A 16,583-nucleotide genomic window follows, 5' to 3' on the forward strand; every position below is an offset into this window, starting at 1 on the left:
AGTCAAGAATCACCCCGCATTTGAGGAAAACAGACCAATGCAAACAGAAAAAGCAAACTGAGAAGCACAAAATAGGGAGCAGAACACTTAAAAAAAAATTCGTATTCTCACAGATAAGAAATATTGCATTCTATGAGGTGGTAAAAGTAGGCAATAAAATAGGAAAATTCAGGGAAAAAAGCATTTGGAAAATTAAAAATGAGTAGAAATTTAAAATCTAGCAAGATAATCGCAACATGGATTTGATGAAATTGCCCAACATGTAGAACAGAGAGGAAAAGTAGAGGAGAAAAAGTAACATTGATCCATTTGGCCTAATAGTGAACAAATAGGGATTCTAGAAAGAATACATAGAGAAAACGAAGGGAAAGATATAATCTAAGACGTAATACAAGGAAATTTCTCAGAACCAAAGAACGTGACTTTCCAGATTGAAAGGGCCCACTGAGCACCCAGTACAAGAAATGAAAAATTTCAAAACAGTGGTTGTAGACGGAAGATCTTAAAAGCTTAAGAGACAAAACAAGTAACATACAAAGATTGGAAGTCCAAATAGCATCAGAATTCTTAGCAACAATGGTAGCTAGAAGACAATGGAACAATGTCTTTAACATTCGGAGAGGAAGTAATGTCTAATCCAGAATTGTCTGTGCAGGCAAACTGCCAATTAGATATAAGGCTAAACCCAAGAATATTTTTCAATTTGTAAGTCTCAAAAAATTCACTCTTAGGGCCAGCCTGGTGGCATAGTGGTTAAGTTCGCATGCTCTGCTTTGGCAGCCCAGGGTTTGTGAGTTCGGATCCCTGGTGTGGACGTACACACCACTCATCAAGCCATGCTGTGGCAGCATCCCACATATAAAATAGAGGAAGATTGGTAGAGATGTTAGCTCAGCGACAATCTTCCTTACCAATAAATAAATAAATAAATAAATAATGTACTCTCCAACCCCACCCCTACTAGAATTGCTAAGATGAAAAAAATTGATAATAACAAGGCCTGATGAGGATTTGGAGCAACTGATACTCTCATACGTTGCTGGTAGACATACAAAATGATCCAACTGCTTTGAAAACAGTTTGATAGTTTTGGTTTTTTTTTAAAGATTGGCACCTGAGCTAACAACTGTTGCCAATCTTTTTCTTTTTTTTTTTCTGCTTTTTCTCCCCAAATACCCCCAGGACATAGTTGTATATTTTAGTTGTGGGTCTTCTAGTTGTGGCATGTGGGATGCCCCTCAGCATGGCCTGATGAGCGATGCCATGTCTGCGCCCAGGATCCAAACCAGTGAAACCCTGGGCCGCTGAAGCGGAGCGCGCAAACTTAACCACTCGGCCACGGGGCTGGCCCCAGTTTGACAGCTTCTAAGTTAAACATAGAATTAAAATAGGATCCAACAGGGGCTGGCCCCGTGGCCGAGTGGTTAAGTTCGCGCGCTCCACTGCAGGCAGCCCAGTGTTTCGTTGCTTCGAATCCTGGGCGCGGACATGGCACTGCTCATCAAACCACGCTGAGGCAGCGTCCCACATGCCACAACTAGAAGGACCCACAACAAAGAATATACAACTGTGTACTGGGGGGCTTTGGGGAGAAAAAGGAAAAAAATAAAAATCTTTAAAAAAAAAAATAAATAAATAAAAAAATAAAATAGGATCCAACAGTTTCACCTTAGGTATTTACCCAAGAGAAATGAAAACATATGTCCATGCAAAGAATTGTATGTGGTCTTTATTCATAATCACTCAAAATTGGAAATAGCCCAAAATATCCATTAACCAGTGAATAGATAAAGAAATTGTAGATAAATCGTAGATAAAGAAAATGTAGGAACTTTTTGGAGTGATAAAAATGTTCTACATCTTTAAAGTGGTGGTGGTTACATGACTGAAGATGTTTGTCAAAACTCATTGCACTATACAGCAAAAAAGGGTGAGTTTTTCTGTTTGTAAATTGAACCTTGATAAATCTGACGTTAACAACACGTTTATCCTATAGCCTCTCTTTCTCAGAAAACAACTGGAGGATACACACCATCAAAACTAAGAAGTAAATGGAGAAAGAGGAGAACATGGGATTCAGGAAACAGAGAATCCAATATAAAAAAGAATTCCCAAGATGAGGGTTGTTTTATTCTGACGAATAGCCATGCAGGAGGACTAGAAAATGAAACATTCTAAATTGGAACAACAAGAAGAGCTCTAGGAAAGATTTTACCCAAGGAAAAATTGAAATTGATAGAATAATTTGGAGATGAATTGGTGATAGGGACACAAGAAACAGAGCAAACTAAAAAAAAGTGTTAGCTACAGAGATTTGTAAGAAGTTGTAGAGAAAAGAGATTTAATCATTCTCTACTGACTCAGCTATGAATGATATTTACAAACTTACATTAAGTAAAAGCCAAAAATTATTTTAAAACAAAATTGTGAAATAATATTGAGAACATAGGAGAATGTGTGTGTTTATGTGTGTGCGTGTTTGTGATGTATGACTAAAAGATATGAAGCCAAATAAAACAGAAGAGTGAAAGTGATTGCCTCTGGGGAGCTAGAGTTAGGTTTAGGTTGGGGGTGGGGCAGAAAACTTATTTTCATCATAAACATTGTAAAACTATTTAAAATACATATGTAAAAATATATATACACATATTCATACATATATACATATATTATTGTTTTTTAAATGTTCATTTTAAAAGTTTAAATTTTTAAAGGTCATCTCTTTTATCTGAAAATTTCTGTGTAAAATGACCCTTTCCCAGTAATGCCAGATAAATAAGGCAATAGATTAAAAATACAAAAAAGGATCTTTTTTCTGAGGAAACAGTTAAAAGATGAGTCCCTGAATGCAGATGATTGAGACTCTTCGGTTACTCTGAGTAAGGTTTGGAGTAGACTGTTAATATCTTTCTTTCAGATTTCATGTTTTCTTTTTAAAAATAGCTTTATTTCTTTAGTTATAAAATTAACATGCCATTGTATAAAACTTTTTAGTGGAAATGTACAAAGAATAAAAATAAAACCATCAATAATCCTACCCCCTAGAGATGATCTGTTTGGACTAATTCATTTCCATCTCTGCCCTCCGTTTCCTCCTCCTCCTCCTCCTTCTCTTCCTTCTCGCCCCTCTTCTTCTTCCTCTCTCTGTTTTTTTTAAATTAAGAAATGTGACACGTCTTTTACTAGTGGAAAACCACAGGAGCTGTGGATTTGGTGAGGAAAGAGATCAGTGGAAAAGGTAGAAGAAAGCAGAAGTATAATACAAAAGTGGACAGAGAGAAATCAAGGAGTAAAAGAAGAACGCTATTTACTGCCTCTAAAACAAAACCAAATAGTCTAAAAAAAGAGGAATCAGGTTCAAGCCCTGATTGTCTGGACTTTGAAATGAGCATATCGTGCCAGAAGTGAGCCTTTTCCCTGTTGTCTTTTGTGGGCAGTCCGGTGTCCAGGTCTCCCGTGCTACAGCGAGGGAGTTGTTATTGCTTTACAGAGAACTGTGACTGGGAACCACAGACAGCAAAGAGGTTCTGGTAAATGGAGCACTTTATGAAAAAGGTTTTTTCCCCAGTTTCTCCAAATATCATCTCCTAAAAGAGGTAAAAGTTATAAAAAGCAATTTTAAGGTTGTTATTAGAAGAGAATCTTATTGAAAAGGGTGGAGTCATTACGTACATATACTTCTTGTCAGTTCAAAATGTAATTTTTTTTCTCTTCCAGCGTTCCTAGAATCCCGTGGGCTTTTGCCATGACAGAAGTATGTGGCATGATTCTGTGCTATATTTGGCTCCTGGTTCTTCTTCTTCACAAGCACAGGTATGCCAATTATTTCATTAAAAGACTGAAAGTGTTTTGATTGTCTTGCGTAAAGGTCATCAAACCTTGTTTCTACCTTTGCAGTTTCCTTGTTAAACACATTTTCTTCTTTAATTGTGACATTGTAGTTATTGACATAGGAAAATGTTTTGAGTTTGATTAACAAAAGAGTCACCCAGAGGTAATACCTACATATTTAGTAATACTCTGAATGTATTTTGTAGGGAGAGATCAAAGAAGGTGATGTTCAACCATGGGCCAATCAATGACAGTCTAGCCTTATCTTTCTTTGGAAACAAATCAGAACTGTCACTTTTTATAGAAGGATAGAAACTTCTCCAAGGACAGTCTTTGGTCAAATGTTTGGATGGAAGAAATTGTTCTCTACTTGAAGGAGGCCCATTGAAAAAGAAATATAAAGGGAAGAATTGTGTTTTAATTTAAAAAAGAAGAGAAACATAAGGGGAGACTCCTTTTGTACTTTAATCAGGGGAATTACTTGATTTAAGTGAAAAATAAGTCATAGCAGAGAAAATATTTAAAGACCTATAGTTTGTGGATCCGCTGTCCATTGGCCTTGAAGAGAAATAGGGACACTTTCTTGAGTTTTTGATCCTTTCTCCTCACTAGAGAGTGCTTGAGGTAAACCACAGTGTTGGGCTTTAGGTCCTAAGCAGTACTTATTTCCCTGTTTTGAAGGTTAAAAGAAAGGTTGATGATTGTTATTCTTGGTACACTTCTAGGCCATATTGTACTTCATTCTCTCCTGTTTTGCAGCAATATTTTTAAATGGATTGCTTAAAATCAGAGTTGGTTTGAAAAATGCATGCATCACTGCTGCTTTCTGGTTTAACTTTGCCTCACAAGACCCTGTGGATTTGAATTTGTCTACTCTTCAAAACAAGAGTTGACCTTATAGGAAACCTTGGTAGGTTTAGTAAAGCATAGCAGTGGCCAATTAATGCAAGTTTTGATGTTTAATTAGTCAAAGAAAGTGTTTCTCAAGGTATAGTCTTTGTACCACTTTCATTAGAATCACCTGGGCTCTGTAAGATACAGGCGCCTAGGCTCCATCCCAGGTGCACACACTAAAGTTTGAAACATACCTAACCTTGTGGTCAGTGCTTTTTTGGAGGATGGGAGGAGCATTTTGAAAATGTGTAAAGCATAGTCCCTGTACTTAAGAATCTTATGGTCTGTTTTAGTTTAAGACATTTAGAAAAATAATATTATAATACAAGTGATGTCACAAAGCAGTTCAAAAATTTTTGTTAGAGATAAATTTAATGTAAGTTAGAAGTTAGAGTACCTTTACTAGCTACTAACATTAACCAGTTTACATTTTTATTAATGAGCAAAAAATTCTCTAAAATCACGTTTAACTTTACCTCTCGTTAAGTGAATAATTTATGAGCAATATGTGAGTTACAGGACTACCACTTAGCTAAGAGTCAGGCTAGGTACTAGTCTTACTTCACTCTTGCATAACTCTTTTACATTCTCTTAGCTATATTTTCTTATTAATGAAATGATGCTCTTACATCTGCACTGTCCAGCATGGCAGGTACTAGCCACAAGTGGCTATTTAAATTTAAATGAATGAAAATGAAATAAAATTAAAATTCAGTGGGCCAGCCCCAGTGGCATAGTGGTTAAGTTCAGCATGCTCTGCTTCGGTGGCCCAGGTTTGGTTCCCAGATGCAGACCTATACCACTCGTCAGTGGCCATGCTGTGTTGGCAGCTCACAGGAAGATTGGCAACAGATGTTAGCTCAGGGTGAATCTTCCTCACCAAAAAAAATATTAAAATTCAGTTCCTCAGTGATACTAGTTACATTTCAAGTGCTCAGGAGTCACATGTAGATAGTTTATAGGACAGTGCAGCTATAGAACATTTCCATCATTGCAGAAAGTTCTGTTGGACAGTGATACTTTGGATGGTCTCGAAGATTTCTGTCCTTGTCCAAGTCTAGTGGTTTTCTTGCTTGCTCTCCCTTTAAGTAAACATTTGATGCCTGGGGTATTTTGGTTTGTTTTCTTCTGATTTTCTCCTTCTTTGGCTACTCTGTTCACAGGTCAATACTTCTGCGAAGGCTCTGTAGTCTGATGGGCACTGTTTTCTTGCTTCGCTGCTTTACCATGTTTGTGACCTCCCTCTCCGTGCCAGGACAGCACCTGCAGTGTACTGGAAAGGTAGCCTGCTACCTTCTTTATCATTCTTTTCTCTTCTTGGTGGGTTGATGACACCATATATGCACTAGGGCTAAGACTTTGCTTTTAATATTAAAATGTGCTTTTCAGTATTTTCAATATCTGTAAGAAACCTCTAGAAGTAACTTGGTAAAAATCTTAACCCCAAATCTACCTCCCTGTTACTGCTATTCAATGATACTAGTTCTGCAGTGTGGAGCTGTAGAAAAAAAGTTTCTTTCAATTATTGTTTTCTCTTTCCCACCATCCTCAGCATCTTTAGTTCCTCGTAGGACATGACTCTGGTCTCTTCACTATCCTCATCACTCTTTTTTTAAAAAGTGTTGCAGTTTGACCATATCCCATTTAAAATACAATATGCACTACTCTAAACTTTACGGAGTATATCTGGGATTAATTAATGGCTGATTTTTTTGTTTTTGTTTTATACTTTGTAGCTTGTTTTGGGATACTGTAGACTTCTCATATGGTTAAATTGAGAGAGGAGAGCTTATGCAGATGGGAATGAGAAAACAGGGTAATGAATTACTTTAAAAAATTTTTAAAAAACCAACAACTGAAAATCGCTTGTGCTTTATATACAAAATTGACTGTTGTGACTTGTTAAATTTAGACAAAAGAATTTATTATTCTACTTTTCCGAGCCTCCATGCTTTAGTTATGTTTCTAAATATTCAAATGTTATATATTAACACCTTTGTTATCATTTGAATGTTGTTGGTAAAGTGTCAATTTAAGGGTCAGTTCTTCTACTGCAATATAAATAGCTGAAATGCTGACAAGGGAAGATTAGGCAGCCAAAGGAGATCAAGAACTAAAAATAAAGCCCAGAGCTGAAAGATGACAAAACTTTCTCCTAGTATCAGGAGACTGACCAGTAAGAAAGAGGGAAGGATTAATATGACATATAGGATTTACTGTAAAGGAAATATTTTATTTTTAAGGTAAAAGCTGTTTTGTTTCTCTTTTTAATGGGAAGGTAATTTTTTCTAATTATAAAGTTTTATGTTTATTGTAAAAATTCAAATTGAATAGAAATATATAAATTAAAAAGTAAAAGCTCACATAATCCCCTCTTCTTTCACCTCATCCCATAAATAATACTAACAGTTGTGTATATAGCTACATAGACTATTTTTAAGCATGCTTATACATTCATATAAGTTTATATAGATACTTTTTTTATTTTTTGAGGAAGATTAGCCCTGAGCTAACTGCTGCCAATCCTCCTCTTTTTGCTGAGGAAGCCTGGCCTTGAGCTAACATCCGTGCCCATCTTCCTCTACTTTATACATGGGACGCCTACCACAGCATGGGTTGCCAAGCGGTGCCATGTCCACACCCGGGATCCAACTGGCGAACCCCCAGCCGCCGAGAAGCGGAACGTGCGAACTTAACCGCTGCACCACTGGGCCGGCCCTATATAGATAGTTTTTAAACAAAAGATAGGATTATATTGCAGACATTGTTCTTTAGCTTGTTTTATTTAATAGTATGTTTACTTTTTTCTAAAGAAATACATATAACTCAACCTCATCTTTTTAATAGCTACAGAGTGTTCCATTGTATGATTTACCAGTTTCCAAAGGATATACATTTAGGTTGTTTCCAAATCTTACTATTTATAAACAATGCTATTGTAAACATCCTTATACATTTATGCTTTTTCACTTATTTAATCATCTTGTTAAGAGAAATTCCTGGAAATGGGATTGTGAAGTCAGAGAACACGTGCGTTAAAAATTGTGATATGTAGGGGCCGGCCCCGTGGCCGAGTGGTTAAGTTCGCATGCTCTGCTCTGGCGGCCCAGGGTTTCGCTGGTTGGGATCCTGGGCGTGGACATGGCACTGCTCATCAGGCCATGCTAAGGTGGCATCCCACATGCGACAACTAGAAGGACTCACAACTAAAATATATAACCATGTACTGGGGGGCTTTGGAGAAATGAAGGAAAAATTTAAAAATCTAAAAAAAAAAAATTTTTTTTAAAAAGGAAAAGAAATTGTGATACATATTGCTCAGATGTCCACTAGAAAAGAGTAGTTTTTCACCACTACCAACAATGTATGCATGTCAGTTTTCCCACCCCCATGCCAGCACTGCTTATCACTGCCACTCTGATTAATGAAAGATGATATCTGAGACTTTATGGTCTTGTATATTTAAATCTTTATTGAATTTTTTTTATACATGGTATGAAGAGGGATAGAACAGTTTCCCCCAAATAGAATGCTTATTGATTAGAAGAGATTTAAAAGAAGAAAAATGTAAGCTTATTACACTGAAAGGAGAATTTCCTGTAGCTGAGGGAGTTAGTTGTGGTTCAGCCCCTAAAGTGAAGGATATATGTGCATAGGGCTGCAACATATGCAACAAAAATAAATTAGATACCATCCCTCTGCAATATCGACAGCCCTTTTTCTGTCTCTAATGAGTGTTTTTCATTATCAGTTACTTATATATGGACATTTCTATTCAAATCTGCCCTAAATACTGTTAATTGTTTTGAATTATAATGTAACCTACTTATTGACCTGTATTATTTGCAGCAGTCTTTAAAAATAGCAAGTTAAGGTGATAGTAACTAGCAATCAAATCCCTTACAGTAAACTCCATAGGGTATTTTCATTGTAATAAATTAATTGCTTGAAATATCATTCCCAAAAGTATGAGGTTTGGGGACAGAACCGAGAACATACCTGTTTCCGAAATTTAGCAATAGACCTATCATAATGAAAGAAACACTGAAAGCAAATTTCGACACCTTGTCTCATCAAAGCATCTTATTCAATCTGTTGGGTTTAAATTTTAATTTTTCTGGAAGAATATTTGGGGCATTTTAAGATTGGAAAGGATAGGGAGACTTGAGTAATTGAGTAATAATTGCTTTCTTTTGATTGGCATCACTTGTTTTCTGTCCTTGGCTGAGACATTTTCCTAGCAGTCTCTGTTCTTCATTGCCTGATTTTTTACTTTGATGAGAGTAATATCTCTAACCCTATTCTCATTGGAGGTCATGGAAGAACCAAACCGTGTGTATTTTAGTACATTCTCTTTCCTTTTCTCTAATAATAAATTCGTCTTCCTCTCCTGCTCTCAACTGAGACAGAAAGGGAAAACTGAGTAGTGTATAATCACCAGGTGAGATTGCTAATGAAATTGTGATATCTAATGAGGTGGTTTCTTTTGTTCATTAGTCATAGTATAATCTTTAAGACTTAGGGCTTTAGAATTGGACTTCTGGGTTCACATCCTGGTAATGTTACTTACTAGCTGTGTGACCTCTCTAAGCTAGTTTCCTCATCTGTACAATTGAATCACTTCATAGGATTGTTGTAGAAATTAAATACAATAACACATAAAGCACTTAGCAGAATGCCTTGCACATAGTAAATGCACATAAAATTTTAGCAATTTTTTTGTTTCCTTTGTGTGTGACTGTTGTTCAAACTCTTCCTCAAAGTGGATTGCTTTTTTAAGCTCATTTGTGGGAGTTAGGATTAGATTTGGCTGCTAATAGCAGGAAATTTAAGATGGCTATGGTGTAATAAACAAACAAACAATGGTTTATTCTCGCTTATAAGTCTGAAAGTAAGTACTCCAGGTCGGGTGTGGTAACTTTATGGAGTCATCAAAAACCCATGATTCTTCTGTCTTTCTGCTCTCCTGTCCTAACACTTGGCTTGCATCTTCAAGGCCATTTTGTGGTCCAGGATGGTTGCTGGAGTTTCAACTATCATGTCTAAGTTGTAGGCTAGAAGAAGGAAAGGTAGAAAAGACTTCCTCTGAGCTGTTGTCTCTTTCCTTTATAAATAGCCTTCCCAGAAATGTTTTACATTTCCACATATATCTTATTTTATAGAACTTAGTCACAGAGCCACACCTAGCTGCAAGGGAGGCTAAGAAATGCAATGTTTTGGTTGAGTTCATTGCTGCTTCAAATAAATATGAGATTCTGTTACCAGTGAAGAAGGGCAGAATGGATATTGAATAATAGCCATCGTCTCTGTCATAGTCTCTCTCTTTTTTTTTTTTTTTTTTAAGATTTTATTTTTTCCCTTTTTCTCCCCAAAGCCCCCCGGTACATAGTTGTATATTCTTCGTTGTGGGTCCTTCTAGTTGTGGCATGTGGGATGCCGCCTCAGCGTGGCTCGACGAGCAGTGCCATGTCGGCGCCCAGGATTCGAACCAACGAAACACCGGGCTGCCTGCAGCAGAGCGCGCGAACTTATCCACTCAGCCACGAGGCCAGCCCCTATCATAGTCTATTTCTTACTGGCAAGAACAGCCAAGCAAATACTACTGTATTATTGGAGTAAAAACTTGAACATATTTTTGTGTTAGAGTGACTTTTTCATTGTAAAGAAACTCCTAGTAGAGAAGTTTGAATTACATTGATTTCATGTAGTTACCAAAATATTTCTTCTGAGTACTGCCAAGCTTTGGCCACCCATTCTTTTTTTTTTTCCTAAGGAATATTTGCCCTGAGCTAACATCTGTTGCCAATCTTCCTCTTTTTTTGTCTGTGAGCTGCCACCACAGCATGGCCAACGACAAGTGGTGTAGGTCCATGCCTGGGAAATAAACCCGGGCCTCCAAAGCGGAGTGTGCTGAACTTAACCACAAGGCCACCGAGGCTGGCCCTGACCACCCATTCTTGATGTTTGAAATTCATTAGACTGGAAGTCTGGTTGCTTTTGCTTAGATATTATTTCTAAGTCATTCAGCATTTGAATTTCAGTGAGAGTGGATGTTTGGAAGCCCCTACCTCCCTAAGCATTTGAAGCACTAATTCATAGCTTTCTTTTTAGATATATGGCAGCGTATGGGAGAAACTACACCGGGCTTTTGCCATTTGGAGTGGCTTTGGTATGACCCTAACTGGTGTTCACACCTGTGGAGATTATATGTTCAGTGGCCACACAGTCGTCCTAACTATGCTGAATTTCTTTGTCACTGAATGTAAGTATCTCTTTCATTCTTCTATGCATGTTAGATGACTAGCTGCAGAAGAGGCTGTGGGAAGGGTGTCAAGTTCTTTGAAGAATGGGAGAAACAGACTGAACTAAGAAACATGTGACTTAGAAGCATTGGAAGGAATGTGGTTTTAAAATGATCTTTCTGTCCTTTTCCCAGATACACCAAGAAGCTGGAATTTCTTGCACACTTTATCCTGGGTTCTCAACCTCTTTGGAATCTTCTTCATTTTGGCTGCCCACGAACATTATTCCATTGATGTATTTATTGCCTTTTATATCACAACAAGACTCTTTTTGTACTACCATACTCTAGCCAATACCAGAGCTTATCAGCAGAGTAGGAGAGCGAGAATTTGGTTTCCCATGTTTTCTTTTTTTGAGTGCAATGTTAATGGTACAGTACCTAATGAATATTGTTGGCCATTTTCAAAACCAGCAATAATGAAAAGACTAATTGGATGAAACTATCTTTGTAATGGGTTCATGATTAAATATACAGTAGATGTTGAAAGTGAATAACTTTGCTTTCTCCCCCTAGGTTGTTCTGAATGCCTTACTTTTTGGCTTATGTGTTGACAAAGTAAACTTCTGAGCAAGGCTGTGATTATAGAAAGCAAGATAAAACAATCAAGAGTCCTTACATAATCTGTTTGAACAGAAAGCTTAAGTAAATGTTTTCTGCCCCTTCTCTTTAGGCAGACAATGTTGTGATTGAAATTAGGCTGTTACCCTTACCTGTTGAGTATTTGCTTATTGAACTTAACTAAATCAACTTAAGCAATTTGTTGATTGAAAGATTTTTTTTTTTTTGATTTCTAGTAGGACTCTAGTCTTTTTGAAGTTCCTTGTTATCTTCAAAGGAAAACCCTACCAAGTGAGCAGTACTTATTCTTTGAACTAATCTCTGTGTCTTCTTTAAAAATGTAAGTCTGAAAAGTGATCCATTTTACTAACAAATAATTTTTGCCTTCTGAACCATCTTTAAGAAAAGTTTACTGAACATACTAGAATGCCTGAAACAAGAAGAAAATGAAAGGGGCCATACACGAGGTGACAAAGTACAAATATATATAGTGCTGGCATTTTTCACCAAAGATGCAACAAAAGATGCAGTTTCTGTTTTGTTCTGAGGTTCAGTATTACCATCAGTAAGTATTCATGAGGGAAAAATGGCTGCATCTATAAAAATAAAATAGGCTTAATTTTAGTGATGTAGATTCCTGGAATAACTTGTGCTATAGATGTTAGTTAGACAGATGACAGCCCAATTTTATGCTTTTCAGTGATGTTATTTAATAAGCAAAATAGTGGAGTGTTTTATCAGATGTTAGATAAAATTCTTATGTGTTTAAGTCGGGAGGTATGCATGCAAAGAATATCTTTTCTCTTTCTGAAAAGAAATTTATAACAGCTTGCAGGCATAATATAACTTTTTGGTTTTTGAAATTTCTCATTCTTGGCCATGCAAAGTAAGCAGTTGCAGACATATTTGGATATGAAAAGGTTTTGTTTTTTATTTTTAAATACAACGTGTACATACATTCTTTTTAGTCTTAATTTGGCAGTCAGGAAGTGATATAACTTAGTTGCTGTTTACAACACTAGAAATTTGATACCTTAAGTAATTTGACCTCTTTGGTAACATTTGTCACTTTTAATGATTTTCTATAGTAGTTATGACAATAGGATGGTTATGGAATTGAAATTTGAACCCCAGTGGATGAGCTTTGCTACTTGGAATATTAATCGTAGTTTTTACATTCCATTTTAAAACAAGGAGTTAGAAAAGGTACTGGCATTTGAGGTTTAAAATTAAGCCACTTAGCAGAAGCTTGCTCCTTAGATGGGTGAAATATTCTATTTTTGCACCTTGAGTCACATCACCACCCCTGTATAAGTTAGAGATGAACCTGAATGGATTGGGCAGGAAAGGAATATTATACAAACGAGTTTCAGCCAGTGCTGAGTGACCTCAATATGAGTCTACTCTGAACATTATTTTTTATTTCTCACTTGAAAAATGGCACAAGGCAAGTCAAGTTTTATTATGCTTTTAAATCTCATTCTTCAGAATCTTATAGTATCTTAAATTGTTGATTCTGCTACATGCTAGGGACAAAATGCCAACATTTCATCTAAGGAAGTTGCATAATCATGAAGGGTGAAGGATGTTTCCTATGCCAGTTAGAGTAGTTTGGCCCTTGAGGTTAAAAGATGTGTTCTTGCCACTTTTCAAACCAAATGACAGAATGGGACTGAATTTACCTAGAAGGGACTGATGCTGGCTTTTGGGAAAATGTTTGACAAAAATCTATGGCAACATTAATTCAAGAATGTTAAATAGCGACTTAATGGCAAATTTCCTAACGTCAGTCTTCTTTCCTTCATATGGATTCTATTCTAGAACAAAATAGAAAAAAAAAATTGCAGCTAACTTTGCAGAGCTATTGACATTAAGAGTGCCTAACAGCAGACTGCAATGAGGATTGTAAAATAACTTTTCAGCCTTGCGTTATCATATCTGTTTTGAGGAAAAGGTAAGCTAGATTTATAATTTATTGTTACACCTATTACAAGGTAGTGTTTATATAAATTGATCATCTCCAAGTCCCTTTTTGGAAAACTTTGAGACAAAATTCTTTTCTGTGTTTTTTTAAAATATGAAACCTATATTTTAGTCACTTTTTGTTTTGTCCAGAAATTTCCAGATTTGTCTTTGTATTTTTTCCTTGTTAAAATCTAAACCATAGTGAAGATAGTATTTACATTTACATTTTGGGTGTGAATGTGGCTAGGTAGAGAAGCTACATGCCTTCTATCTACATATTTTTTGACCGTGTATTAGGTTTTACAGTTGCAGACTGGTGAGAGGCTTACATCGTTAAACATTAAGAGCTCAGAAGGAACTAAGAAGGTTTTTGGTTTGGGGATGCAAACTGGAAGTTATATTGAAAGTTCTCGATGCATTTTCTCTGCTCCTGGGGGCAACATTGCCTTTTTTTTTTTAAGACCATGCAAGGCAGTGTTACTAAAGGGTAATTGGAGTTCATAGGGAGTGGGAGGTTTTGAAGAAGGCGAGTTTGCTATTATCACCAAGTAATTTGGGATAATTTTTGGCCATGCTGCAGATGTCTCAACATGGCTGTGATCTCCATAGTTCTCTGTGGTATTTTTACGCTAGCAATTCATTCTGAACTACTGGTTTGTCTGAAGGTAGCCAAGCAATGTGGTCATATCTTCCATATGCTGAGTCTGTTTATTAGTATCCTTTTAAATCAGTAAGCAATGAGCTTAGCCTTAGAACCAGTCAGTTAAACAAGTGTAGACTGTTCACAAGAAAAAACCCAGTGACTGAGAGACCTGCTGGTAGTGTAACTGTGACACTACAAGTGACATTCTTCTCTGTCCTGTACCTGCTGTTACTTAGAATTCCAAAAATCTTATCATTTGTAAGTGGAGAACAGAGGAGCCAAATCCTTTTATAGCTGATACGAAACAGTCTGTTTTAAGTACATCTGTTTAGAAAGTGTTATTTATATATTCAAAGTCATATAACACTAACCTGCTTTGACTGCATTCAGCAAAAGGCAGTTTCATCATTAGTTTCATAGTAAACTTTTTTGAAGGATTCTAGTTCCAAAATGCCTGAAAACATTAACCATATTCTTGTTTTAAACTCTAGGATCTAATAAATTTAATTCTTTGATAGTCTTTTTGTAGATTTAAGTTACCCCTTACTAAAAGTAATTATAGTAATAGTCATTTGTCAGTTCTTTAAGGTATTGAGGCATTTGAGACAAGAAAGCTCTCTTAGAATAGTCCAATAGCTTTCTTCAATGGTATTGGTTTCATTTAGATAGTTTCAAAGCCAGCAAAGCATGTTAGTTTTAAGGCCAACATTATTTGGCAGTTAAAATAGTTTGCATTTGTAAAAAGTTTAGCCTGATTACCCTTGCTATCTCTGTAGAGAATTGTTAGTATCATCAAAAACAGATTGCTTCAGGTGACCCTTGAGAAAGGAAAGAGGTTGAAGGTTTTTTTCCCTCTCTGTCTTTGAGTGGCTTTGAATGACTGAAATTATCATGGAAGTAGGTTTTGGTCCCCCTCTTATCTACCTCTCACCCCCAGCAAATGCCAACAATATCAGGTAACTAAAATGTGGCTTACTGCTTTGCATCAAGGTCACTAAAAATATCTATGAAATCTGTAAGTCATAATTCAGCTACCAATAAAGTTGGTTTTTAGAATATGTTCTACCCTAAATTAACCAAAAGACTTTTTATTCAGTGTACTCTATGTTTAAATATAAGGAAGCTTTGTGCCTAATATGGAGGGAGAAGGAATGTTGTGTTTATTTCATTGTTATTTCAGGTCTGTTTCAATCTGAACTACTGGGTTGTCTGAAGATAGCCAAGCAATGTTATCAGTTAGTAATGTCATCTTGAAAATGCTTAATTTTAGTAACTATTTGTTCAGAGATTGTTAGATTGTTAGGACAATTGAAGTATTTCTGATACAGAACAAAGAAAGTAGAAACTGGTACTTACTGGGGAAAGCAAAATTGGCATGGACTAAAATGGGCATGTTTTGTTTAAGAATTCTACCTAAATGTCACCTTATCTACACAAAACTAGTATTACTTGAAGATGTGAAAGTTCCTGTGGTAGTGATACCTTGAAGCACAGTATTGTATATAAGTAAATATCTTGATTCTAAATTATATCCAGATTTAACTAATATATATTATTTTATATCTTTGTTGTATTAAAATGTTTAAAAACACTAAAAATAAAACATTTGAAAGCTGGTTTGCAGTCTCTTATTTAAATGTCTTTGCATTATTAATGCAGCTGGTCTATTTTTTATACAGTGAATTTTTATTTTTGCAAATGATTGGGCCCTGCAACTTTAAATCCTAATAAAGTATCTAGTCCCTGGCGTTTACGAATTCTTAGTTGTCTATTAGATAAACCATTTGCCCTTTCCTCTTTCCTTTCTGTAAACTAGGAAAGAAAAGTCATCTTCCTGAGGTTAGTAGAATAATTGTGGACTAAGTTGAGAGGAAGGGAAGAGAAGCAAATAGCTACTTATTCCTGGACACATTTAAGTTTTTTGTTTGTTTTGGTTTATTTTAATTGTAGTTTATATGGGAAGATGACATCATCCTGTCAGGTCAGCTTTGGAGATAATGATGAACAAGAAAACAGTTGTTAGGAGGTAGCCCAGTAGCCCAGAACCATGGAGTAGTTGGTACACTAAGCGTTGTCACGGGACCATATGAGCTTACCCCACAACTGAACTAGTCTTCATGATCACTACTAATTATAGTTTCTCTGTTGCTGGCCCCAGCTGGTCTCTCTCAGGAACTCTGGGGAAAGACTAGTCCAGAACAGACTTAGAGGCTGCTTGGTGGAATAGAAAATGCACTGGATTTAGACTCTGAGGACCTAGGTATGAGTTGCATCTCTGCTGCTGATTAAATTGGGTCTTTTCTTCCAACTCCACTTAACTTTATGTGGAAAATGGGGGTGCATGTGGGGAGGCAGAATGCCTACTTCATAGGTTGTATTAAGGGCCAG

The 16,583-nt window shown here is 36.3% G+C and overlaps 1 protein-coding gene across 5 annotated transcripts in view; it reads left to right on the plus strand.

Moving 5' to 3' along the window:
* The window catches only part of SAMD8 (sterile alpha motif domain containing 8), a 55,428-nt gene extending 39,616 nt beyond the window's left edge, over nucleotides 1–15,812 (plus strand). For all 5 annotated transcript variants that reach the window (XM_008534828.2, XM_008534829.2, XM_070566590.1 and 2 more), the window contains 4 exons: nucleotides 3,718–3,813; nucleotides 5,889–6,006; nucleotides 10,837–10,987; nucleotides 11,162–15,812. In XM_008534828.2, the coding sequence (XP_008533050.2) occupies nucleotides 3,718–3,813; nucleotides 5,889–6,006; nucleotides 10,837–10,987; nucleotides 11,162–11,466 (670 nt within the window). In that variant the 3' untranslated portion in view covers nucleotides 11,467–15,812. The remainder of the gene's footprint in view (nucleotides 1–3,717; nucleotides 3,814–5,888; nucleotides 6,007–10,836; nucleotides 10,988–11,161) is intronic.
* Nucleotides 15,813–16,583: the final 771 nt, after the last annotated feature.

This window comes from Equus przewalskii, chromosome 1 (genome assembly GCF_037783145.1).
Source record: "Equus przewalskii isolate Varuska chromosome 1, EquPr2, whole genome shotgun sequence".
Classification (NCBI taxonomy): domain Eukaryota; kingdom Metazoa; phylum Chordata; class Mammalia; order Perissodactyla; family Equidae; genus Equus; species Equus przewalskii.